Source organism: Abramis brama (assembly GCF_963993115.1).
Source record: "Abramis brama genome assembly, chromosome: 5".
Taxonomy (NCBI): Eukaryota; Metazoa; Chordata; class Actinopteri; order Cypriniformes; family Leuciscidae; genus Abramis; species Abramis brama.
The window spans coordinates 34634505-34661218 of record NC_139967.1 but is presented as its reverse complement, the minus strand read 5'-3'; the positions used below and the strand labels follow the sequence as shown (position 1 = coordinate 34661218).

At 36.7% G+C, this 26714-nt stretch overlaps 2 protein-coding genes across 4 annotated transcripts in view; both read left to right on the top strand.

The window, feature by feature from the left end:
• The window catches only part of ppil3 (peptidylprolyl isomerase (cyclophilin)-like 3), a 359195-nt gene that overhangs the window by 268420 nt on the left and 64061 nt on the right, over nucleotides 1–26714 (top strand). The window lies entirely within an intron of this gene.
• On the top strand, nucleotides 8104–25000 carry olfm1a (olfactomedin 1a). Of its 3 annotated transcripts, none has more exons than XM_084114547.1 (6): nucleotides 8104–8546; nucleotides 13041–13190; nucleotides 13337–13492; nucleotides 15575–15794; nucleotides 22398–22504; nucleotides 24129–24941. In XM_084114547.1, the coding sequence occupies exons 1-6, from the start codon at nucleotides 8481–8483 to the stop codon at nucleotides 24801–24803; spliced, it is 1374 nt and encodes a 457-aa protein (XP_083970673.1). In that variant the 5' UTR covers nucleotides 8104–8480; the 3' UTR covers nucleotides 24804–24941. The 3 variants fall into 3 exon arrangements, with proteins under 3 accessions (XP_083970673.1, XP_083970674.1, XP_083970672.1); XM_084114546.1 differs by lacking the exon at nucleotides 8104–8546 and adding an exon at nucleotides 10821–11205 and having other exon boundaries at nucleotides 24129–25000; XM_084114548.1 differs by lacking the exons at nucleotides 15575–15794; nucleotides 22398–22504; nucleotides 24129–24941 and adding an exon at nucleotides 15064–15403 and having other exon boundaries at nucleotides 8166–8546.

Genomic DNA, 26714 nt, shown 5'->3' with positions numbered 1-26714 from the left:
ACTTTTCCAACTGTTCTTGATTTCCTGGATGAGTATTAAAGGTAAGGATTTTAAAAATGTATATTTTTACTCACAATTTCGGCCCAACAGAGCTGAATTTTAGAGCTTGTATATGTATATACATAAAATGTACAAAAATGTCCATAGAGTTTTTATTTGATTAATTTGCAGGTCTTTATACTTGAATTAAAATAAAAATATCTAGATTTCTTTGTTGTTTTATCTTATTTTAATGCTTGCTTTGTTTTAAAGTCATCTTGAGGCCCGGTGGGCCCTGGCCTCCTGGTTGAGAACCACTGGTCTAGTTATTTTTTGTTTGTTTGTTTTTATCTTTCAGTAAAAATATAATATATTAGATATATTCAAAAGTGTGTCTGCGGTCCCTAAGGGGATTAAGACTACAGGGGTCTGCCGATTATTGTTTGATCCATAAACGTTGTTAAAAAAGTTAAAGTTTATGCAATGCATGTGATTATAGAGTGGTGCAGGTATGACATCACTTTGTAGGCTAAAACGCAGAAGCACGTTAGCATTTTAGCACTCCCGGTGTCATCGTCCCGAAGTCAATGGGTTTTTTAAATGGGATTTTGGTTAAATGGCTGAAATAAGGTCTGTGGTGAACATAAGCTCAAGACACTTTCACATTTTATTCTCCGACATAAAATACATCAGTATTACCCCACTAGTGATTTCTTTTAAGCTGTTATGTGTCTTGAAAAAGGCAGATGCTAACAACTTGCTAAATGGGACTACAGAGGCTGTCGGAGACATTAAACGTCTTCACGACAAACAGGTAAACACAGTCCACTTTTACAGCTTCGTTATGCTTATAATTATGCTCTTATAAACTATTCTACCTCAAACTTTCTGGGAAAATGTTTATGAAATAAAAACTAAAAGAGTTGTTGAAGCTTAGTGATGGTGATGTTGAAGTCGTGGGAATGTGGTGTAGTTTGTTAAATTTTACTACTGGCGACTGCATTTAGGCTTCAAAATTCATAAAAGTTGTGTTAATTTGTGAAAATTATGTTGATAGACAAAACAAGTAAACTTGTGTTGATCACAGAGCTCAATTTTTGCGATAATCCAAAAGCCTATAAAAAATTAAAAAAAACCCAGTGATGCTATAACAGCCGGTTGACCTACAAAGTAACGTCATACCTGCACACCTGGCTTAAATTACAGCTTTAAGTCGAACACATCTTAAAGGATAAGTTCACTTTAAAATGAAAATTACCCCATGATTTACTCACCTTCAAGCCATCCTAGGTGTATATGACTTTCTTCTTTCAGATGAATACAATCAGAGTTATATTAAAAAATATCCTGGCTCTTCCAAGCTTGATAATGGCAGAGAATTGCAACCAACAGTTTGAAGCTCAAAAAAGTGCATCCGTCCGTCATAAACAAACTCCATATGGCTCTGGGGGGTTAATAAAGGCCTTCTGAAGAAAAGCGATGAGTTTATGTAAGAAAAATATTCATATTATCAATTCAAGCTTCCAGCCAAATGGCCATACACAGTCTACTTGCGCCTAAAGCGCAACTTATGACGTCAGAAGAAGCACAGTGCGTCATGGCCTAGTGTAATTGTCAGCAGTACGTCGCATTAGCATAAGTTGCGCTTAGACTTAAGTCGAATCCGTATGTTCGTTTGACCGGAAGCAAGTTATTAGTTAAAGTCATATACACCCTTTAAGGCTTGAGGGTGAGTAAATCATGGGGTAATTTGCTTTTTAAAGTGAACTACTCCTTTAAATCTGCAGTGATAAGGTGGCACAGTGGTCATGTCATACAAATCGTAGTTCTCAGAAAATTACGGGTTTACATGTTTTAATTACAAGGGGTTTTTTTACAGTTCAGAATCATTATAACGATATAATCGTTATAGGTAATTACGACATGTGAATGCACCTCTGTCCACCATGGGGCTCCTTGGCATGAAAAAAAACACAAAAAAACAGAATTATTAAATATTTGCATATGTAAATTTAAAAAGTAGTCTTCAAACAAAGACTGTTTGAACATTCTGTTTGTTATAGTACTGCAACAGCAGGTGTTAATTCGACCTTTAATTTGAGGAGTTTACTCTAGACTGTTGTGCTTCTTAAGGCCACCATGGTGATGACATTTAGCCTATCACTCTTTTGGGTGAGTCAATTACTGTCAGTAAATGGAGAAACCTTAACGGTGGCATTTAAGGTTGTTTCTATTGATTAAATTGGAATGTTGAAACTTTAATGTCCTGAATTTGTTTGGTATGTTGCTTAGGCTATAAAACAACTTTTATAGGATATTTGTTGTGCTTATGAAATATTTACTCCAAGGCAAGTAGGGGGAGAGTGGGGTACAACCTAACACTTTTTGACTTACTCAGTTTGTGTAAATTCACTTGGGGTTTAGAGTATTTATTTTTAGTATTTATAGACACATGTCTAGTATAATTATGTGCTTTTGTTTCATTCATACAGTGTATACTTTTTTCTTGATTTATCCCAAAAGAATGGAAGTGAAATGTGACAACATGCCCCATAGGTAAATCAGCATTAACTGTTAAATAACAGATAGGAGATTAAAATAATATCAGATTTGTCTAATTTGAAATAAACACAAAAAACAGAGATGAAAAATGTACTTAAGAAATTTACTTTTGCTGTGGTTAAATAAATGGTCAGTGATATTGTTTCATTGTTGATATGGCAACTAGTATGTACACTAAGTTTCGTCATTCTGGCATGTGTGGAAAGTTTTAAACCATGTGTGTTACAACTAGCCCCACATTAGTTTGTGTACCCCTACAGCTGTATTGTAATTATTAATAAATAATACATTTTGTATTTCATTTTATCATTGTGATTTGTGATCCCTAGTGAAAAAAAGTATACTTTATTGTATTTGAAATATATTCCCTTTTTCAATAGTAAATTGCAAATATACTAACACACTGAGACATTTGTCTGTCTTAAAAAAAAACTATAAAACATTGTCCAATGCATCTGCAAAAAACAGAATTAGTCATTATAACATGTACAACTTTACATTACCTTATTTTTATTTGCAAAATGAAGCTGTGTATTTATTTCTGATTTCCTAAACAATTTGGCTTCATTTACGATGCAAATGATCTTTGAAAAGTTTTGGGGAAAATTTTTTTTATGAACATAAAGTTACTTTGTCTTGAGCTGACCAGCCAATTATGGTAGTGTGTGTTGATTGGTGTTTATATTTGTTCAAGCTTGACAACCTTATTGCCTTTTTGATTACTTTCTAATATATATTTCTAATTACAATTAAGTACAAAGATTACATTAAAGGGATGCTTATAAGAGAGCATACATTTGAAACTGCTGAGTCTGTGAAGGGTTTTGATTATATTACCCACCAAGTGCATTGTACTCAGCGTACTCATTCATAAAAAGAAAACAAATCATTCATCATAATTTGCCTGCCTTATATGTGTATATATGAAGAGTTCAGATGCAAAAGCCTCTAAGTGGCATCTGAAATTTTCTTCTAGAATGATCATTTTTATCAAGCTCGAATATTTAAGTTCAGTAATTTCACTTAAATGACAATTAATAGGTAATCTTCATTGCCATTTAAGTGAAATTACTGAATTTAAATATTCAAGCTTGATAAAAATGATCATTCTAGAAGAAAATTTCAGGTGGCACTTAGAGGCTTTTGCATCTGAACTCCTCATATATGTACACTGTAAAAAATGTAACCGTGATTTTTACGGTAAAAAACTGGCAGCTGTGGTTGCCAGAACTTTACCATCAAAAATACGGTAGCAACCCGTTATTGGTTTTACAGACTTAACTTAAAATTTACAGTAATAAACCGTATTTTATTATCTGATATAATGTGAATTTACCGTCCTATTGAAGTATTAATATCTGTTTTGTACCATAATACACTGATAACCACCAATCACAGCAGTGATGATAGTCACATGATCAATCAAAGCTCATCACAAGCAACTCTTCCACAAGAAAGTTAATACTATAGAAGCTGCACAGTGTCATTCACACAAACATTAAACACCATCACGGTAACACACATGTAATCTTAAAAATGCAATAAACATTAATTTAACAACATTAAATGTAACATAAAACCCCAATGTACATAACTGATTAGAAAAAAACGAAGAAAACTATGAAGAAACATAGTTATTTCAACAAAAATACATCAAATGTGAAGTGTCACACAGGGAATTGTGGGAATGTCAATTTACGGTTTTTCACTGTAAATTATACAATGAGTTGTTCTTTTTCACTTTCAAAAACTGTAAATTTACCGGTATTTTACAGTAAAATTACATTAAATGTACCATTAGATCTGTCACAGTTATTTACCGTAAATAGTACGGAAACTTTCTGTTAACCAATTAACATTTTTCACTGTAGCATTTTTACCATTAAAATTACGATCATTTTTTACAGTGTATATATATTCTCTCTTTTTTATATATATATTAATATTTGTTGTTTTTCAGACCAGCTGCTATAGAAGAAAAACTGAAGTCTGAGTGCAGAAACAAGTGAAGAAGAGAGTAGTAAGTATGGTTTAATCTCATATCACCTATGTTATCGAGATTTTTGAATCAGGCCTATTGAAAGGTGATTGACAGTTAGGAAAATGTTAGCAACGTGTCAATTTCAGGTGTCTAATTTGTGCTGCCTTTGAGTCATTCATGTAAAAATCTGTTTATTTAATTTTTTTTTGGTAAAGCTGCAAGTGCACTTGTCTTAGTTGTCCTGGCATACAATATTTTGCACAACTTCTAATTTCCTAATCTTTGCAACAGAGGTGAAGAGAGTGCATGCATGACCACAATAGACACGTTCCCTAGGTTTAAATAAACCACAATTACCAATGTACAACATACCCTCTAATACTCAGGTTGCTTTATTGCTGCAAATAACTATAAGTGACTTTTTGATTGAACTTTGCTCACTGTAATCTCTGTAAAGCTGCTTTGAAACAATCTACATTGTTAAAAGCGCTATAAATGAAGATGACTTGACTTGACTTGACTTGACTCACTGTAAATTGTGTTGGGCTTCTTCTAATCTCATGTTCAATGTAACTCATAGAGTGCTGTATAGTGACGACAGACAAGAGGATAAAAATGGACACTCAGGTCCAGCTTGATGAGGATATAGTCAAAGCTTTGAAAGGTACTTAGAAGTCAACGGAATTCTAATGCATTTCTATGCAAATTATTATACATATATTCAAACATGGATACAAAAATGTTAATCATTGGTTAATTTTATATAAATTCTTCGTGCCTTTCCCAGATCCTGTGATAAAGCACTCTTCAAATACTACAGTGTCTGAACCACAAGCCCTCATTTGTAGAAAATGAGTTGTACTTAAAGAAGTGATGGTCCACTTGAAGATGAAGACGTGACATTCAAACTCTTCTGTTTCTTTGGTTCAGCCGTTTGTAGGCCTACGTTTGTAAATAATGCATTATTCACTTCTGCACATTGTTTTTCCATAACTTTTATTTTTATTTTTTCAGAAAATTGCATTTTGAAGCTTATTTATTAAGTGATGTAATATTCATGTGTTTTTCAATAATACAGGTATAACTGAAATGTTATAAATATAGCTCTGCCATCACTGATCTTTGTTATAATGTATTTTGTTCAAGAGATTATATATGCTGCTGTACTTTTTTAATGTACTCTTATGTATTTATTTTGCAATGTACACAACAATACTATATTAAAGTTTTCTTGATTTCAAAGTCTGTGTGTCTTAACATTTATATTTAATTATTTTTGCACTTTTAATATACCATTCTGAATACTGAATAAAACAGCTTTATGATAAATTATTAGTGTAATGCTAATACATTTTTAATTAGCTGAAATGCTATTTAAATGTTCTTGAAGTACTTTAAAACTAAGCTTCAAATATATTATAACTAGTTTAAGACATATGAAAGTATATTTTTAATGAATTGTAAAGAAATACACTTAAATTCACTAAATGTACTTGAATTGGTTCCATTTTAGCATAATTTAATATATTAAAATATAGTGCAAATAGCTTAAAATTGATTTTAAGCATATCTTGAAATACACTTAATATACTTGAAGTTGTTTCAAAATAATACATTTAATATGTATATAGTACAATTTAAATATATTTCTTTTTCTGAATTTGTAATGTACTTGTAACACAAATAAAGTACACTTTAATATAACTAATCAAGCATATAATTAGTCCCTACACAGGCATATACTTAAAGTATACTAAGTATACTTGAAGTTGTTCCAATTTAGTACACAAAAGTACACTAAATACACTTAAAGTTATGTTTTCTACAATTTAATTACTAAAATATACTTAGTACAAAATTAGTTGTTTCAAAAAAGCACACTTCAAGTTAACTAATCATTAACACACTTGAAGTATACTGATAATTAGTCTAGGCGGCAAGTATACTTAGCATTTTTCTTTTTTTTCACCAGGGTAAGCCAAAGAGGGAACTGATACTTTTTATTCAAATATAATACACTTATGGTCGGCGCGGACACTAAATTAGTCTGGCTGCAAGTAGGCCTATACTTATTAGAGCCCTGCACGGGCCTCAAATCTAGGCCCGAGCCCGGCCCTGGCCCGAGACGCTCAGGCCCTAGCCCGACCCGTGTCCGACAGCTCATCAGAATTATCAGCCCGAGTCCGACCCGAGCCCGTTTTTTTTTTTTTTTTCACAGCGGCAGACTGCCATTAAAATATGTCTGTTTTGTTAGTTATGTTTCTTTTCTTTTCATTTCATTTCTTTATTAAGCTAATTTAGACAAATGTTTGAAGCATTTAAAAAAAAAAAAATGACGGCCAAGCAAGCCGAGCCAACAGCGAGTAAAACATGTTTGATCAATTTAGCCTCTCAAATCAACGCTAATACTTTACTTAGCTACAATAAAATCCATAGATATAAAACACTTCAAGCATATCACACAGACAGTTAGTTTAATGTTTATTTATTAAACCACAGTGAGTAATTTTTTTTTGAAATACTGAGGCAGGCTCAGGCTGCTCGCAACAGCGCTCGCAAACGAAATGAGCAATAGTCAATCTAAACAAATTAAATTAAATAAATCAAAAACAAACTTGCAGGTTATCTTACCTCAAAAATGCACCACAGAACATGGCCATTCTTTTTCCCAGTAGTTTCCAACAGTTAAACGAAAATAAAGTCCAATCGAACGAAAAACGAAAAACATCAGTAGTTTCCAACAGTTAAACGAAAATAAAGTCCAATCAAACGAAAAGTTAGAACAGTCTTTTACAGAGCATCGTGGAGAAAAAGAATAGCATCCACAGTGGAAGATTTTAACCCAGTCCTCTCTTCTATCACTTGCGATTTTTCTCTTAATATTCTCCATTATTTGCACATGAGGTGAATCGTTGGTTCCGCTGACGGGAAACCTTCTGTGTGTGTGTGTGTGTGTGCGTGCGTGCGTGCGACTGTCATGACAATCATATGTCAGTGTAATTATAAGATTATGAAAGTTATGAGGTTATTAAATGTCTTTCTATGTTTGTTTTTCTATCGTCGACGTCAACTTCTCATATTTTTTTTTATTAATGTCTAAAAATATAAAAAGAAGGATAACTCAAAAAAGGCCCGAGGCCCGGCCCGCATGTGAACTATGACGTGAAAATTGGCCCGAAGCCCGGCCCTAGGGGCGTAAAAAAGTCGGGGCCCGTCGGGCTCGGGCTGAAATGCAGGGCTCTAATACTTATATATATATATATATATATATATATATATATATATATATATATATATATATATATATATATATATATATATATATATATATATATTCTTTTTTACCAGGGATACCCAAGGAGGAGTCTCCATGGCAACCTCGCCACTCTTTTTATTATCCTTTAGTGAAACCCTGGCACTTCTGCTGTGAACTGCGCTGTTTCTCACCCGCACTGAGAGCTCATGTCCAACAGTGATGGCAGAACAAGTGCGCGCTCTCCACTCAGCTTCTCACGCTGCGCGCGCGCTGCTCATGTCCCTCTGAATACGTTTCTTGAATTTCCCACTCCAGTCCGTGTCACATCCGGTACAGCGCCACTGCTTGGCCCCGCTTCTCAAATTTCCTGCCCACACCTTCCCTCTCGTATTAACCAAGCCAAGTTTGTCCAGTGATGAAGTAATATTTTCGCCGCTTTCGTGCACATCCCTACATTCGCGGTCGGATCGGTGGTCCAGGAAGAAAGAGGACGAGGAGGCGTCGAGGAGCTGAGATGAGATAAATATGCAAAGAGACGCATCTGTAAACCATTCCAGTCTTATTTTCCCATTATTTTGGCGCTGAATTAAAACATAGCCTTTACGCAATTTCAAGAGGAGCGTCTAATAGAGAGCCGGACAACTGGACAGAAAACAGCTCTGCATGTGATATCTTCGGATAAGGTGGCATCGGCAGCAGAAGATGCAGCCTGCAAGCAAGCTCCTGAGTCTCACCCTCCTTGTACTGATGGGCACTGAACTCACCCAAGTAGGTTTATAAACGCCATTTTCAGCGCACATCTCGGGCTAATTAGGCAGATTTGCTCAAAATAAGCCGGTTTCATGTATTATCATAAATTCAGATTAAACTATTGGGCAGCAGAGATCGGGATGGACTGATTTGATAAACCTCATTTAGAAGAAAATCACAGCGGGGTTTCTCGTATAGAGCCTTCGTACCACATGGCTAGAGGGGTTATTTTATAGTAACTTTTATGTAGGTTATTGTGCATGATAATGCATGTGTTTTCATAGTAATAGTTGACAGTTTTAGTATTTAAAGATAAATGCCTCTTGGAAGCAGTGAAGTCTCTGTGTGTGTGAGTGATCGTCAGCATCATTGTATCATTTGTATGATGATTCCTATTCAAGATAAAACACTCCAGGGCTTGTGCAGTGTTTTCTCATTATCCACACTGTGATTGTCTCTGACACTCTACAATCTCACTTTGAAGACAGAAATAGCAAGCAAATTGCTTTCTCCACACTCATTGATGCTTTCTCTTCAGTAACTGTCATTTCTTACGCCTTTGACATTTTACACTGTTGGTGAGTTAATCAAATGGAAAAAGCTATACTGAAGGGGCAAGGTCATTTGCTTTTATGTACAGAAAAATAATTTAGCCTCTGTTCTGTGTTTGTTTTTGTCTTTCATGGGGCTTTTTTATTATTATTTCACCTTAACACTACAAGCTATTAAGAAAACATGCTAATATTGTGTTCGTTTATGAACTGTGATTTATTGTATGATTCATTTAATTGAATCAGTTGTCTGAAACTAAGTGCCCTGTGCCATGATTTGTAATCTGCCCCAGATTATAAATCACTGAAGAAGAAAAAAAAGCTCCTGTTTCATTTGATAATAATGCAGGTTGATACAAAATTGACATTGTTTCCAATTATTATACTAGTTAGAGTTAGAAGCACTTTATATTACAGCATGTTAATATATTCAGAAGTAAAACATTATTTTAGACGATATCTTTAATCTTTATTCAAAATAAGTTGATTTGCACATTATTATTTTATAAATTTGCTCAAAACGTTCGTAAATATGGTTGACCTGCACAGGAAGGACATTTCTCATGTGTAAATCAGTGACCTATCAGGTATTCCCCCTTTTGTGTTAGTGCAGGTGAAAACAAATGTTGCTAGCCAAAACCAAATAGAAAAAGTACAGAAAATGAAGACGATATAGAGGAAAAGGATGTTCTTACATTAAATCTGTTTAAAATGTCTGGCTGTGAGTGCTATTTGTCACCACTTCATTAGGAACATGTCTATGATGTATATGTAGCCTAGTACCAAACCAAAGATGTTTTATTAAAAGAAATAAAATAATTATCTATATGCTGGGCAAGGGGGTGGTGGGTGGCAGGGCGTCTGATTGGAACTTGTCAAAATGTTAAAAATGAGAAGGAAACCTGTACTGCCCTCTTTTGGTCAAATAATATCATGACACGCTGAGAGACAATTGGTCAGCTATCCTTTTAAAATCCCCCTGTTCAGAAGTGACTCATAAATGAGTGAGTTATCTTTTTAATCTAACATCTGCTGATATTTTAGAGTTTAACAATCATAGTAACTTTATTTTATCTAGAATAAATAATGTGTCTAGCATATCTAGCATATTCTATCTAGCATAAATTGTAGGCTATGCCTACTGTGTAGGCCTACTACATACCGTAGAGAGTCGCGGTACAAGTAATCGTTATTATTACACCGATGAGCCGCACTATTACACAGCGCGCAAATTATTCAACGGAGTCGACTTTGTAATTCTCGCGTAAACCAAATTGTATTGCCTCCAGCACATTTGCCCCTTTGTGTGTATGTCTGTTATGTAAATTTATAACAAAGCAAAAGCAAAAAACTGTTGCCACAGGCGAACGCGCCTTCAAGCGTCTATTTAGCACATATTCTGAAAAAAATGTAGTCCGTTATCCAACTTTGATGCATACTGAAACGTTGTTTCATTACACTTTTTAAATATTTAGTTAATTACTTATTAAGACATCATCTCTGCATCAAAGGGAGGCGCCTCAGCCTCAGCAGAGTGCATTTTGTCTATTAACTGTTTTAAGTTGCCTATAGCTGTCAGTGTGGGTATCGTGATACTAAGGAAAACTTTCTACATGTTCAGTGATTTCGTTCGTGCGTCGAGCGCCAGGGGGAGGTTTGTGATATTTATGAATTTTTCACCAATACTGGGTGGGCGGGGGCACGGAACCAGTGAGATGAGATCGTCTGCTGAACTGCCGTCGTTCGTTATTCGCGTGAAGAAAGGAGACAGCACATCATTCTGCTTATAAACCGAGAGAGCTTGCGTGATTCTAAAGTTCAGTATAGTATAGGTGCGAGCAGAAGCGTCCGAGATGAATTCATTTACACTGAGTGCTTTACAAAAGCACATCACCTCTGTCAGTAGCGCAGGTTATCAGAACAGTTCTCTACTGGAAAGTGTATAATGAAGGTTACTGGGAAAGAGAAGAGCAGAGATGTCGGTGCCTTTGCTGAAAATTGGAGTAGTGCTCAGCACGATGGCGATGATCACCAACTGGATGTCGCAAACGTTGCCCTCTCTAGTTGGTCTGAATAGCACCAAATTAAGCGTGGCACCCCCGGGTGTGCCGGACCGGAGCACTGGCGTGAGTTTCCTTATTCTCTTTGTTCATGTTCAATTTAGACAATTTGAGCTGCAAAAAAACAACAAAAAACATTTATATTATGTATACGTTACAATTGGTTATGCTATTTGAATAATGCATGTTATAAAATGGAAAAATTATGTAATTCGGCTATAAAAAATAGGCTAACTCGTAAAAAACGTATTTTTTATTTTTTGTAGACTATGCCAATATAATGTTTTATACATGGTGCATTGTATTCTTTTAACTACTGTTCATTGGAGTAACATATACCATAATATGAATATGGTAATTCTTTAGTAGCCTACTATAGATTGAAGTATATGATATCATTACCATGGTGGTACCGCCATATACTTGTTATAAGGAGAGTTTCAGTGTGCAACTATATAAGTGTTTAATGTTGATTCAGATTTTGTGCATTAGAGGAATTGTTGCTATATATAATATTGTATAATAATTTGTATTGTTTGGAATTTAATCTCAGTCACAGACTTCAATTATCCAATGGGATTGCATGACTTTAACTGTACAGTACCTATTCATCTTTTATGTCACTGCACAAATCAATGTAGAAACACAAAAAGGTGGCAAACAATAGCCTACAATGACAAAAAAAGAACACATTTTTTGACACTGTTTGAACACATGCATTATCATTAGTTCTGTTTGTGTGTTTGTGTGTATTTTTTTTAAAGACATTAGACATATTTTACTTTATTGACTTTGAGTGGGTTTGTAGTCTTGGGTAATTGTTATGAGTCACCTATATAAATGCTGTTGAAATCTATATTATTTAAATCAGTTATTTGTGAGCAAGACAAAGATACTCTCTTTTATTTTTTTTATTTTTTTTAAATGTATGCCTTTACTATTTTGATATTGTGGTAAGCTCTGTCCTCATAGCATAAAAACAATAGATTGTATTTTAATCTGAATTCAGCATTAGTAGCAGATTTACAAAGATGTTCCTTAGATTGAATAAAAAGTGCTTTCTGTCCGCATTGGTTTTGAATATGGATTATTCATTAGATTACTCAGGATTAGGGCAAGACATACGGAAAACGCTCACTCTTCCAGATGGCTCTTTTATGTAAAACCACTGGGTCATAAAATCTCCTTGAGACCATTTCACATCAAAGCACAAATTATAAAAATCTTTAGAAACCTGTATTTTGTCAGTATATTGACCACTAATGCACTGCTCTGCTCTTGATGGACAAGGAGAAACAAAATGAGAGAGAGAGAGAGAGAGAGAGAGAGAGAGAGAGAGAGAGAGAGAGAGAGAGAGAGAATAGATAATGTAGCTTGGCTCAATAATAAGTTTCCTTAGTCCTGCCACAAATGATCATATATTATTTTAAGTTATAGCCTACACTTTATAAACACTTTTGCTGGAAAACAATTGCATACAGTGTGACACATTACTGATTTGTTTATCATTTTTATCTCATTTTGAATAAAACTCACGCTTCCAAGATTAGCAAGTCGTTCTTACAATCACAAAATCTTCATCTATATCAGCCAGCTAAATAACATTACCTTGGTGACATATTTACTTCAGCAGAATTGACAAAAGCAACATTCCATAAACCACAGTCACCAATTGTTTAAAGAAACACATGATTGATTAAATGTAAGATTATTGCAACGTAAACATTAAGACATAACATAAGACCTGGCATGACCGTTTCCATCAACTGGCCAGAAAACTCTTCCAGTCTGACTCTTGTGTAAGTGTTCAGGCAATTAACCTCCCCAAAGACTGCAGTCACTGACCTTTTTTCCTGATCCGTCACTGACCTTTTTTCCTCTTTGTTTTGCCCCTTGCCCAGGTGCTGCCTGCTAACCCTGAGGAGTCGTGGCAGGTGTACAGCTCAGCGCAGGACAGTGAGGGCAGGTGTGTGTGCACTGTTGTGGCTCCTCAGCAGACCATGTGTTCACGGGACGCCAGGACCAAACAACTGAGACAGCTCCTGGAAAAAGTAACCTTTGAAAATAATCCACACACACACACACATATCCACACAACGCCCTACTGTCAGAATAAATAGCTCACATTCATAGATCTTTTCGGCAGGGTTGTCACCCAGGACATGGCTTATTACTCGTCTCTTATGTTCTCTTTAAGGTCCAGAATATGACTCAGTCCATCCAGAGTCTTGACCAGAGGACCCAGAAAGACCTGGAGTATGTGCAAAGAATGGAGGTGCAGTTGAAAGGCCTGGAATCTAAGTTCAAACAGGTGGAGGAAAGCCACAAGCAGAATATCGCAAAGCAATACAAGGTGTGTACAAATATATGAACTCATCCAAATTTTCTTCACTGTGGTTATTCCATTTGTAAATGTCATATTTAATTCATATCCGCATACAATGTTTCCCATTTACAAAAAGGTTAACTCACTTATTTAATTCCGCTCCCAACACTGGCCTTTAACATTACATTAACTAATCGATCTTTGAGAAAACAACTGAGCATATTCATTTTCTGTATATCTGCATGCCAAGTGAGCTCAGGATATTTGTTATGAATGATTTCTCCTCCTGAGTGGATGACACAGGCATTTTCCCCACAAGTGAATTACAAAACATGATTCATTTTCCATCTTAGGTATTGTTAGCTGCCTGATATCAATTGCATCTGCATGCTAATGAGGCTGTTGCTATTTTTCGAAATGGAGGCGCAGTGATTTGTTGCGCATTGCAATTTGTAGTGTGTATCCGGCTCCCAAAGTGACATAGATTTTATAGATCTGTCTAGCACAATCTTTTAGCTCCTTCAGCATCATCTAGCCATTCAAAGTCTTTAAAAAAAAAATAGTGCATTGGACATTTTGTTTTTGTTAAACTGAATATTATGTTCAGGAATGTGCACACAAATCACGCAGCTCAGAAGGCCAGTGTTGGCAGCACCTCTTTTTCATTTACCAAATAAGAAAACTACTCAAAACATTTTAAGGCTTGACCTTTAAACATTTATTACTTGAAAGCATCAAATATTTGGATGCAATCACTGGAAAAGGTCATCGTATACACCGTCATGATCTTTATACCAGAGCCTACATAGCACTGTTCACTCTCAGAAGTTCAGGTATACACAGAGCGTATATACAAACATGGCATTTCAGCTGAAGTAGGAAACCATAAAGAATGAATTTGATAAATGGAATCAAAGGACATTGGAAGTGCATTTTCTTTGTTTGGACGAAGATTATTTTGCACTTTATGATCCCAGTACAATATAATATTTATTTATTTACAGTATGACATTTCAAATATTACAAAAGATTTTCTATTTCAAATAAATGCTTTTCTCTTGAACTTTCTATTCATAAAAAAATTGTGATTTTTTTTAATCACCATTTTCTCAACAAAATTAAGCAGCACGACTGTTTTCAACACAGATAATAATAAGAAATGTTTCTTGAGGAGCAAATCAGCATATTAGAACGATTTCCGAAGAATCATGTAACACTGAAGCCATAAAATAATAGTTATTTTATAAAATTTCACAGTGTAACTGTTTTACTATATTAGGTTTTCTTCTAAGAGACTTCTTTCAAAAATACAGAAACATTTTTAACTAACTCTTGACTTTTTGAATGGTAGTGTGTGTGTATATATCTTAATCTATGTCCTCATTTGTGCGTAAACTTGGGCATAAACCGTCATGATTATTTACACATCTGCAAATAATTTCAAGCATGCATTTGTGTGTTAGTTCATCCTGTTTAATTATTTTTCATATAAAATGTGTTGCATTATTTCTGTACTTACAGCTGTATCTGTGAAAATGTGTGTATTAGAAAGGCTAGCGAGTTAGCTATTCAACAAAATTTTATTTTCTTGCTTGCAGGGCTAACTTTATGAATTAAATCAAAGCTGCAGAGACTGAAGAACAAGTTCAATCCCATTGTAATCCTCAGCTGGTCAACTGATCGCATCATTCAGTTTATTTTAAATACAAAGCAACTTTGAATTCTGTTTGCGCTCTTTTTGTGCATGCCACTATTGCAGCCTTCCTTGAGTAGATTTTCTTATGTTATGACATCTTCTCCATGTCTTTTCCTAATTCAGATTTGTTTATGCACATTTGGATATTTTGAAACAAGAGAAACTATTGTTGTATGTGAAGCATGTAACCTTCGACACTTTGCATTTTAAACACTGGAAAATAAAGAGAGTTTTTTCAAATTTTTGCTGGTGTACTGAGAACTTGTTTTATGCCATGTTGAACTCTACATCTGTTAGACACACTCAGAAATCGTGATAGAGTAGGCAGAGAGGGCAAGTGCAGGGCAAGACAGCTGTTTGGACACAATCGTTACACGCATGCCTACTGAACCAAGCCTATTTTAACCTTACAGGCCATTAAAGCGAAAATGGAGGAACTTAGGCCAATGATACCAGTGTTGGAGGAATACAAGGCCGATGCAAAATTGGTAATGCAGTTTAAAGAGGAGGTCAAGAATCTGACATCAGTGCTAAATGAACTGCAGGAGGAGATCGGGGCCTTTGACTACGAGGAGCTTCACAACAGGGTGTCTAATCTTGAGGAGAGGCTTCGTGCATGCATGCAAAAATTAGGTAGGATGAGTTTGAGCACAAACACAAACAACCTTTATATTTCATTTCATAATGTTACATACGACTGTGCACAAGAAGAACAATTTGTAGTTATAACACACACACTTTAGCATGCATGAAAATAAGATTTTTCTCTATTTAATTTTTTTTTTTTATCACGATTTGAACAGCCCAGTAAAAGCAGCTCGAAAAAATATATTGGTGTTGCTTTTATACAGTTTTATTTAAAAAAAAGATAAAACATGCATAAATAAAGGCACACCACATTCTAAGTACATATAGCTAATCATTTAGCCTTAATATGTTTTTGTAAATGCAAGTCAAGATACTTCCCTTCAGATACAATGGTCCTGACTCAGTGAATGATGATTGAGCAAAACACGGTAATTTACTGTGCTGCCTGGAGGCATTAGCATGCTGAATCTAAACAACACAACATGTGCGCCGGTCCTTCCTTTATCCCTGTCATTTTCCCTGTTTGAAATGCTGTATCTCAGCATAGCTAATCTGATACAGACAGTAGCAGCAGAATCAGACGTTGCATTATTCTAAAATGAGGAATGGATCTCATATGGATGTTAGACACTGACGTGACTAATGAGAAGCTGCTGTGCTGTTCTCTACTCTGACAAATGCCTTTGGGTCCACCTGAGCCATGGCATGAATTCATAGTGACTTTACAGGTAAATTAAATAACATTATCAAAATCAGTATGACAGGACGCAGTCTTTGACACGTCTCTGATTTATAGACAAAACCTCAGTTGAATGGACATCGAATGATTTTATCCAAAAACAAAATGTACGTTTTTCACAGAAATCTTAATAACTATTCATACATTGGAATATAGGTCAGAAGTAACAATAGAGAATTGCTCTTCTTTTTGGAGCATTTATTTTAGATTCAGATGAATAACAGATTTATTACTCATGCATAATGCAAACGTAGCCTTACTTTGATTGATTAAAGGAGGACAGCATACTGGGTTTAGTGCTTAACAATAAATACCCCCCTCCCCCCCCCCCCCCCCACACACACACACAAAAAAAAAAAAAAAAGAAGAGCAGCTGTACTCTTGAGTTTTCAACTGAGCCAAAAGCTACATGCAGTGATAAAGAGAGCCATCTAAATATGATCATGGGATTTTATTGAAAGATTGCTATTCCCAGTACAGTAATCTCCTGGCTGCATGAATTTCTAATGCTGCATTACGCAAGGGAGTTAAATTACTGGATAAAAAAAAAAAAAAAACACTGATAATTTGTTCACCAGTACAGTATAGATGAGATGGCCTTAATTGTAGTCAATAGTGTTTTGAGAGAAGCAACTATTTTGTGATTGTTTACCATAAAATGTCAAGCATTTTTAACAGTGTCCTGCAATTTGATTAATCAAAAACAATTTTAACCCATTTCCAATTATTCTATAATTATAATAGGTAATATTACAGGGACCTGTAATAGGTCATATTAATTGAAAGGCTATATTATATTATATTATATTATATTATATTATATTATATTATATTATATTATATTATATTATATTTTGGCGGATATTATATATCCGGCGGAGCTTCGACCGGATCCCGAGGGAGGCTGGAGATATCCGAGTGGACCATGTTGCCGCAATGTCTCCGGTGCCTGTCGAGGCGGCAATCCCCGAACCCGGTGGTGGACACCGGAAGTAAGGGATGCCGTCAAGCTGAAGAAGGAGTCCTATCGGGCCTGGTTGGCTTGCGGGACTCCTGAGGCAGCTGACGGGTACCGGCAGGCCAAGCGAACTGCAGCCCGGGTGGTTGTGGAGGCAAAAACTCGGGCCTGGGAGGAGTTCGGTGAGGCCATGGAGAAGGACTATCGGCTGGCCTCGAAGAGATTCTGGCAAACCGTCCGGCGCCTCAAGAGAGGGAAGCAGTGCCCTACCAACGCTGTCTACAGTAGAGGTGGGGAGCTGTTGACCTCAACTGGGGATGTCGTTGGACGGTGGAAGGAATACTTCGAGGATCTCCTCAATCCCGCCATCACGTCTTCCATTGAGGAAGCAGAGGCTGAGGGCTCAGAGGTGGACTCGTCCATCACCCAAGCTGAAGTCACAGAGGTAGTCAAGAAACTCCTCGGTGGCAAGGCACCGGGGGTGGATGAGATCCGCCCTGAGTACCTCAAGTCTCTGGATGTTTTGGGGCTGTCTTGGCTGACACGCCTCTGCAGCATCGCGTGGCGGTCGGGGACAGTGCCTCTGTGATGGCAGACCGGGGTGGTGGTCCCTCTTTTTAAGAAGGGGGACCGGAGGGTGTGTTCCAACTACAGGGGGATCACACTTCTCAGCCTCCCTGGGAAAGTCTATGCCAGGGTACTGGAGAGGAGAATACGGCCGATAGTAGAACCTCGGATTCAGGAGGAACAGTGTGGTTTTCGTCCGGGCCGTGGAACACTGGATCAGCTCTATACCCTCTACAGGGTGCTGGAGGGTTCATGGGAGTTTGCCCAACCAGTCCACATGTGCTTTGTGGATTTGGAGAAGGCATTCGACTGTGTCCCTCGCGGCGGCCTGTGGAGGGTGCTCCGGGAGTATGGGGTCCGGGGTCCTTTACTAAGGGCTGTCCGGTCCCTGTACGACCGAAGCAGGAGCTTGGTTCGCATTGCCGGCAGTAAGTCAGACTTGTTCCCGGTGCGTGTTGGACTCTGGCAGGGCTGCCCTTTGTCGCTGGTTCTGTTCATAATTTTTATGGACAGAATTTCTAGGCACAGCCAGGGGCCGGAGGGTGTCAGGTTTGGTGACAACACGATTTCGTCTCTGCTCTTTGCAGATGATGTTGTCGTGTTGGCCTCATCAAACCAGGACCTTCAGCATGCACTGGGACGGTTTGCAGCCGAGTGTGAAGCGGCTGGGATGAGAATCAGCACCTCCAAATCCGAGGCCATGGTCCTCAGTCGGAAAAGGGTGGCTTGCCCACTTCAGGTTGGTGGAGAGTTCCTGCCTCAAGTGGAGGAGTTTAAGTATCTTGGGGTTTTGTTCACGAGTGAGGGAAGGATGGAACGAGAGATTGACAGACGGATCGGTGCAGCTTCTGCAGTAATGCGGTCGATGTACCGGTCTGTCGTGGTAAAGAAAGAGCTGAGCCGCAAGGCAAAACTCTCGATTTACCGGTCAATCTACGTTCCTACTCTCACCTATGGTCATGACCGAAAGGACAAGATCCTGGATACAGGCTGGGCGATCCCTTAGAGATAGGGTGAGAAGCTCGGTCACTCGGGAGGAGTTCAGAGTAGAGCCGCTGCTCCTCCACATCGAGAGGGGTCAGCTGAGGTGGCTCGGGCATCTGTTCCGGATGCCTCCTGGACGCCTTCCCGGGAAGGTGTTCCGGGCGCGTCCCACTGGGAGGAGACCCCGGGGAAGACCTAGGACACGCTGGAGAGACTATGTCTCCCGGCTGGCCTGGGAACGCCTCGGTGTCCCCCCGGAAGAGCTGGAGGAAGTGTCTAAGGAGAGGGAAGTCTGGGCATCTCTGCTTAGACTGCTGCCCCCGCGACCCGGCCCCGGATAAGCGGAAGAAGATGGATGGATGGATGGATATTATATTTTGAAATAAGTATCTTATGCTCACTAAGGCTGCATTTATTTAATCATTTTTTATATATTGTGAAATATTATTACAATTTAAAATAACTGTTTTCTATTTTAATACAGTTTCCTGTAATTGTATTATTTTGATGGTAAAGCTGTAATTTTAGCAGGCATTATTCCAGTTTTCAGTGTCACACGATCCTTCAGAAATCATTCTAATGTGCTGATTTGATGCTCAAGAAACATTTATTATCAATGCTGAAAACAGTTTTGCTGCTTAATATTTTTGTAACTGTGACGTGATACATTATTTTCAGGATTTTTTGATGAATAAAAAGTATTGAAAATATAGATTTTTCTTAACTGTAACTTTCGATTAATTTAATGCATCTTTGCTGAATATAAGTATGACCCCCCCCCCCCCCCCCCCCCAAAAAAAAAGAATTACTTGAATGGAATATTGTATATTATGTTGTATTTACATACAATTTAATCTAAAATCTTGATTGAAAAATGTCAACCATTTCCAATTCCATTTATTAAGGTGCATATGTTGTGCCATAAATGATCCATTCAGTTGGTTGCTTGGATAAAATCACCAAGTCAACGCAAAGAGTTATTAATACATTAAAACTAGTTATGGGTTTCTGTTAAGCTTCTCTAACCAATTGTGCATCCAATGGCATTCCATTATGCATAGCATAGTAGATTTAGCAGAAGAAAACTTAGGATGGGTTGGCAACATTTAATGCTATGGCATTATGTAAATATGTGGGAAAATTACACAAACATGTTATCTATGCAGAGCAGAAGTCTCACATTAGCGATGTAGGGCTGTGAACTCGGTGATGCTTGCTGTATATTTCAACATAATTGCATCAACAGTCAGCAATCATGAGCACTAAAGATCCCAGCCTTCAATCCACAGTATATTCAGTTTCTACCACTGCTTTGCAATCCTAGAAAAGGTACTTTGTTATTTATCTCCTAAATACACTAACATAAATTCAACTAACATTTGGCCATCTGGTGGAAAGACTTGACCGCCTGTGCTGAGACAGTTAGTCAGGCTGGTACTTACTGAATATTGTGTGTCATACAATATCTTTGAATTCAGGTTTTGGAACAGAGAATTGGGTGAGTAAATCACAACTCATTCAATCCCAAAAGGATTATGGAATTGCACAGGTCAATATTAGCAGATTATGAGTAATCGTATAGAGGTCAGTCTGTTCAAGGGCTTTGCAGTGAATTTAATGTAGGGTAAATCAGTATTATTTGATTGCAGTAATTTTATGCCAAAGCTTGTATTTTTTAAAACATATAATATAGCCCATTGATTTGTAATTTGAAAGAAGAGCACAATATAAAATAAATAAGAGATAATGGACAGTCGGCTGGTCATGATCGCAAAATAAACCCAGACGTAAAGCAGAAGGGTTTTTTATCATCCTGAAAGGGTTTATTTTGTGACAATGACTGGCTGACTCACCAAACAAATAAATACATGAACATGAATATTGAGGGAGTTTTTATTATGTAAGATGAAAGAGAGCACAAAGGGAAACAAGAGACTTGAAAAATGTCAGACATACAGTTTAGTGTCATTATATTTCAGTGATTGACCAATCAGAATCAAGTATTCTGGAGAGCAATGTAATGACACCAGATATCCAGGTCAGTGACATTTAAACCAGTTATTTCACCGGAACTGGCTCCAGTGAGGTTTTATATAAAGCATCACAATGATTACATTTCAGTGTCAAGAACAGAATATTGTAAAAATATCATGGAGTAGAAGTTTAAAAGCAGTTGCTATTCAGTGAACTGCCAGAACAACACAACCAGAGACAGAAAGAGAAAGTGAAAGAAAGGGATACAGCATCAATTCTCTGAAAGACATAGAGTGACAGAAAAAGAGATCCAGAAAGAAGTATATAAATGAGAGAAGAACACGCTTTCTTGTGAGGACTCTTACAACACTGCAGACGTCTATAGAAGTTATGCTCCAGTGCGTCTGTCTGACACTGTGTCAAAACAGAGAGCATGAGAGGTTCACTGATGCCTGCAAACTTCTGCCTGAGTGCCTAACACACGGCAGAATATGACAGGAACTCCAACGCCTCCCCCATCCACCACAAGCCCATTTACCAGTGCAGAACATTGAAGTTTAACAGCATTTCGCTCTCCCATAAGAAAGCAAAGGAGCAACATGTTAAAGGAAATAGAAGAGTTCACCAAGAATGAAAATTCTTTCATCGTTTACTCACCCTCATGTCATTACAACTCTATATTCATTTTTTTCTAAGAAATGTTAGACTGGATGTTCATGTTGCTCTTTTCTACGCAATGAAAGAAAATGGTGACAAAGGCTGTCAAGCTCCAGAAATGACAAAAAGCACCATAAAAGTAACATTACAGTAGTCCCAACTCATGCACTATATTCCAAGTCATTCAGGCAATTGAATATGCAATTTGAATTTCAAATGTGGCATATCACATTACGAGACACATGAGAACCAATGACGTTTGGTGTCACTGACGTCAAACCTGGTGTGATACATCCCGACGCACAATAGAATATTATCAGTGAATAACTTAAAATTTCCCCTGATGGTGATTGGGCTTAACTGAACTTATATAGCACACATTTTTGATTTGATATTGTTGGAGCTTGACAGCCTTTTGTCACCATTCACTTTCATTGCATGGAAAAGAGCAGCATAAAAACTCTTCCAAATATTTCCTTTTGTGTTCTACTGAAGAAAATAATTGTCGGTAACACTTTATTTTACAGTGTCCTTCTTACACGTTACATGTAGTTACTAAAGTAATTACTATAAATACATGCAACTAACCCTAAAACACACCCTAGTCCTAAACCCTAACCCATTAAGTACATTAAGTATATTAAGTACATCAGTTAATTAGTATTTAAATGTATAGTTGCACTGTAACAGGTTTGGAACTACATGAGGGTGATTAAATGATAAATTTTTTTTTATGAAAATAATGTTTATTTTTTACTGTTATTACCAGCTTGTGGGAAGCTGACAGGAATAAGTGATGCTATAACCATGAAGACATCTGGATCAAGATATGGATCCTGGATGACGGATCCGCTTGCCCCTGACGGTGATACGAGGGTGAGTTCATCAAATCTTAACTGTCTTAACTCAATCCATTTGGATTTTTGTGTAGAAGAAAATAGCCATGATCACTTCACACCCCTCATTTTAATCACAACTGGCTTTCTTTTGTTTAAGTGTTTTTCTTGGCTAAAATGTATTTGACTTCGTCTTATCAGCACTCTTTTTATCCCTGCAGTGTATTTTCTTGCAAACATGCCAAGAGAGTGGTTTATTAAATTACCAGCACACATTAAGATGCAAATGATAGGTGTAAATCTTGCAAGATTTCATTAGTGTGGCAGCAAAGTCATTCCCAGTAAGAGCTGAATGATGTCTGTTAATTCCTGTGTCAGTGTTTCCCACACACAAGCGTTGGTATATTGCTGTTGGTTTCATATCTTTGTTCTCACATATACAGTACTTTAGTAGTCTGTGCTAAAACCAAAAATCGTGTAAGACTATTTTAGTTCCCTGCCTTTGCAAGCTTTCTGTCTTTCTCCAATTTCTTGAACAAATCTAACACATCCATCTTGGTTAGATGTCAGTAGCAAGTAAGTTGCTTGACAACTAATCCATGATCCCATCATATATTAATGCAGCAACTTCAAAGAGGATGGCTGAAGGTGAAGCTGTGGAGTTTTTAGCCCCTTTGAGATGGATCGATCCAGTAGAAAAGCCCAGAAACAGAAAGGCATCTGGCCTGCAGATCTGTCTGAGCCTTAAATGATTGATGAAGGGTCAGAGAGTTGCCCTTGAGTGAAGCCTCTGATAGCCTTAGAGTGCAGCTTTCATATATTTCAGGGTCAGACCGTTTTAAAATGTGCTTGTTTTAAAGATTGGGTTTTAGGAAATAGCTTCACTGCAGGGATATGCTAATATAGGCAAGTAAAAAAACAGACAGACCAGTCCTAAGGACTCAGGTTACATGCTGACCTTGACTGTGAAGGGATCAATGACATAAGATTGTCCACAATAAAGAAAAGGAAAGAAATCACATGTGACAAGCCAAATGAATGTCATGGGGTGTAAGTAAAAAGTAATAATGTATTTTCCTTAAACCTTGAATACATGTGAGTGTACACATTAAAATAAATATAATTATACTTTAATTAAAAGCTTTTTAACAAATAGAATGAATTATTAATTTATAAATAATTCATAAATAATAAATAATTCATATTTATTAATTCATTAATGACATTATTTTTTATACCACATGACATTTTACAACCTGAACTCACGAGGGTCTTTTGTTTTGTATCGTTTCATATGTTGATGCATTTTGGTCTCTCCATATGACTTGGCTATTTGGTTGACAGAAGTTTTCAAATATTAAATCCAGTGAAGCCATTTAATAATTTTTAATAAAAAAATATAATTTTTGCTTCTAATAATAATAATAAAAAACTATACCAAAGTGTTTAATAAGGTGTTCTTCAAGAATTTAATTATTTTAATGAGACTTTCCAGGACCTTTCATATCATGACAGTTTTCTCACCCTGACATTTTTTTACCCAGAACATTTTCAGAAATTAAAAACCTGCTCACTATAGCATGAGTAACTGTATGCATTTGTAATGCATTTTTGAATAAATTAATAGTTAGGACACTGATGCTCATTCATTTTTCCACCACCAGGTGTGGTACATGGACGGTTACCACAACAATCGCTTTGTCCGGGAATACAAGTCCATGGCCGACTTCATGTATTCGGACAACTTCACCTCGCATCGACTTCCTCACCCCTGGTCGGGCACAGGACAGGTGGTCTACAACGGCTCCATCTACTTCAATAAGTTCCAAAGCAACACCATCATCAAATTCGACTTTAAGACAGCCACCATCAGCAAGTCTGGTCAGCTGGATTACGCCGGCTTCAACAACCGCTACCACTATTCCTGGGGTGGTCACTCCGACATTGACCTAATGGTGGACGAAGGTGGGCTTTGGGCCGTGTATGCCACCAATCAAAATGCTGGAAACATTATCATCAGCAAGCTCAACCCATCAACCCTGCAGATCATCAAAAGCTACACCACCAACCACCCAAAGAGGAGCGCAGGCGAGGCTTTTATGATCTGCGGGACGCTTTATGTCACCAATGGATACTCGGGAGGGACAAAGGTCTACTATGCTTTCCATACCAACTCCTCTACTTATGAGTATATCGACATCCCATTACAGAACAAGTATTCCCATATCTCCATGCTGGATTATAACCCTAGAGACAGAGCTCTTTATGCATGGAACAATGGACACCAGGTGCTGTATAACGTCACCTTGTTCCACCTCATTCGCTCTGAGGAACTCTAAAGTGGCATTCTCCATCCGTCCGAGCTATACAGTAGCACTGAGGGAATTTATTACTGAAAATTAGAGTAATGCCTGATGATTGTTCAATAAAAGAAGGCGTATCAAAAGTAATAGTTAACGGCAACATAATGAACAGCTGCCAAAAAGTCTCTTTTTTTAAGCTCTCCTTAGATAATTATGTTTGAATTTTCACTGCTAAAAAAAGAAAAGATTTTATTAATTAGTATTTTATCTTATTGTACATTTAAAAATGTCGAAACATGATTAAGCAAAATTACGTACAATAATAAGCGTTTTTCTAGTATTAAGCATAAATTGAACAAAATTCGGATAGATTTATTCTTAAAACAAAAGTAACATATTGTATGTATACATATATACAGTATACTTGTACAGTTTACGAACATGATTCAATTATAGTAGAGGGCAGAGAAGCTTGATGAAAGAAAGATGTCATTAAGTTACCCAGTTATGTCCTTTGTATTAAGAGCAATCAAAACTATTTAACATCAACTAAAGAACCGAAGGCACTGACTGTTGGAGGCAATCTGTTAAAAAACTGCAGTGTGCTGTTGTGACTGTATGTAGTTTCTGATCTTCGCAAACATTTGCATGAGCATTTTTTAGCACTACAATTCACATGATTGTATGTTTGTTTTGGTTTTTTTTTTTTTTTGCAGTAATATGACCCTTGAATGTGAAAAAGACATTAGATTAGTAATGGGTTTGCTATGCTTCCTGCCATGTTTCATTTTTGCTGTATCTTTTGTTATGGGTTATCTTTTTTTCTAAATTTGTGTTTATAAAGTGACTTAATTAGTAGGATGGATTGTAAGAAAAAGAAGCCAATTAGTGTATATAATATATATATATATATATATATATATATATATATATATATATATATATATATATATATATATAATATATAGTTGTCCACAAAAAAGGTGTCAAAAGACAATGTGAAAAAAAAATATGTATTTACAGGGTATTATTCTATGATTGTATTTCAAGACAGATTCATGTGTCAGCTATCTTAGTTAGAAGAAATAGATGGCGTCATCTAAAACTGTTATGCTTGTGTCTGTGGTGTACTTGCAATGTGATTCATATCAATAAAGCCAGTCTTTATTTTACACTTCTTGCCTGAAACAAATGAAATCATGAGCCAGATATGTGTAGATCAAATGACAGTCTCCAAAATAAAGTTCTATAAATAAAGAAAACAATATGCTCTTTTTTGTGTGGAGAAAAAGATTTCTGCGGATAATGACCCGACTTCAGCTTCCGAAGCCTTCTGGAGCCAAGGGAAATGTCAAATGGGACTGAATAGTCTAAAAAAAAATAAGACCAGTCTAAAGGTGGATATCATTACCAGCCTATATTCTTTCTCCATGGTAACGGGGGCAGAAAGTGATGACCTCATCTGTTTAGCTGCAGTGAAAGAGCTGATCCAGAAGCAGTGGGATATGCACTAAAGACAGAGCAACTCATTAGCCCTCAGCTCTTCTCTAAAGGCAGTGTCAAATTGAATTGTCTGGTCTGTCTGAGCTCAGCAAATGCACATTTAATTCAAGCCACCATGACACTGGCAAACCACTATTCAGGGAAGACATAGAGCCCTAAAGGTGCTTATTTTTAATGCATTTCTTTTTTCTTTCATCTCAAGGCAGCCATTAGATAAACTAATCTAATTCCCCTCAACTCGTCAGTGCCATGTAGCCACCAAAGTCATAATTAAGCCTCTCTGTTACGTTCTCATTGTGATGAAAGTCATCTTCCCTTTTTATAATTTTGCAATATACAACTAATGTAATAATTTCACAATGAAAAAACTTTTAATGCTTTCAGATACAAAGGACATTTAAAAAGATCACCAGAAAGAGTTCACCAGAAAATGGAAATTCTTAC

Bases quoted from the DNA above. Each gene is read 5' to 3' on its own strand.
- olfm1a (XM_084114546.1), top strand. From the start codon at position 11,056: ATGTCGGTGCCTTTGCTGAAAATTGGAGTAGTGCTCAGCACGATGGCG. The intron at 11,206-13,040 runs GTGAGTTTCCTT...CCCCTTGCCCAG, and splicing joins TGCCGGACCGGAGCACTGGC to GTGCTGCCTGCTAACCCTGA. The intron at 13,493-15,574 runs GTGTGTACAAAT...TTAACCTTACAG, and splicing joins ATATCGCAAAGCAATACAAG to GCCATTAAAGCGAAAATGGA.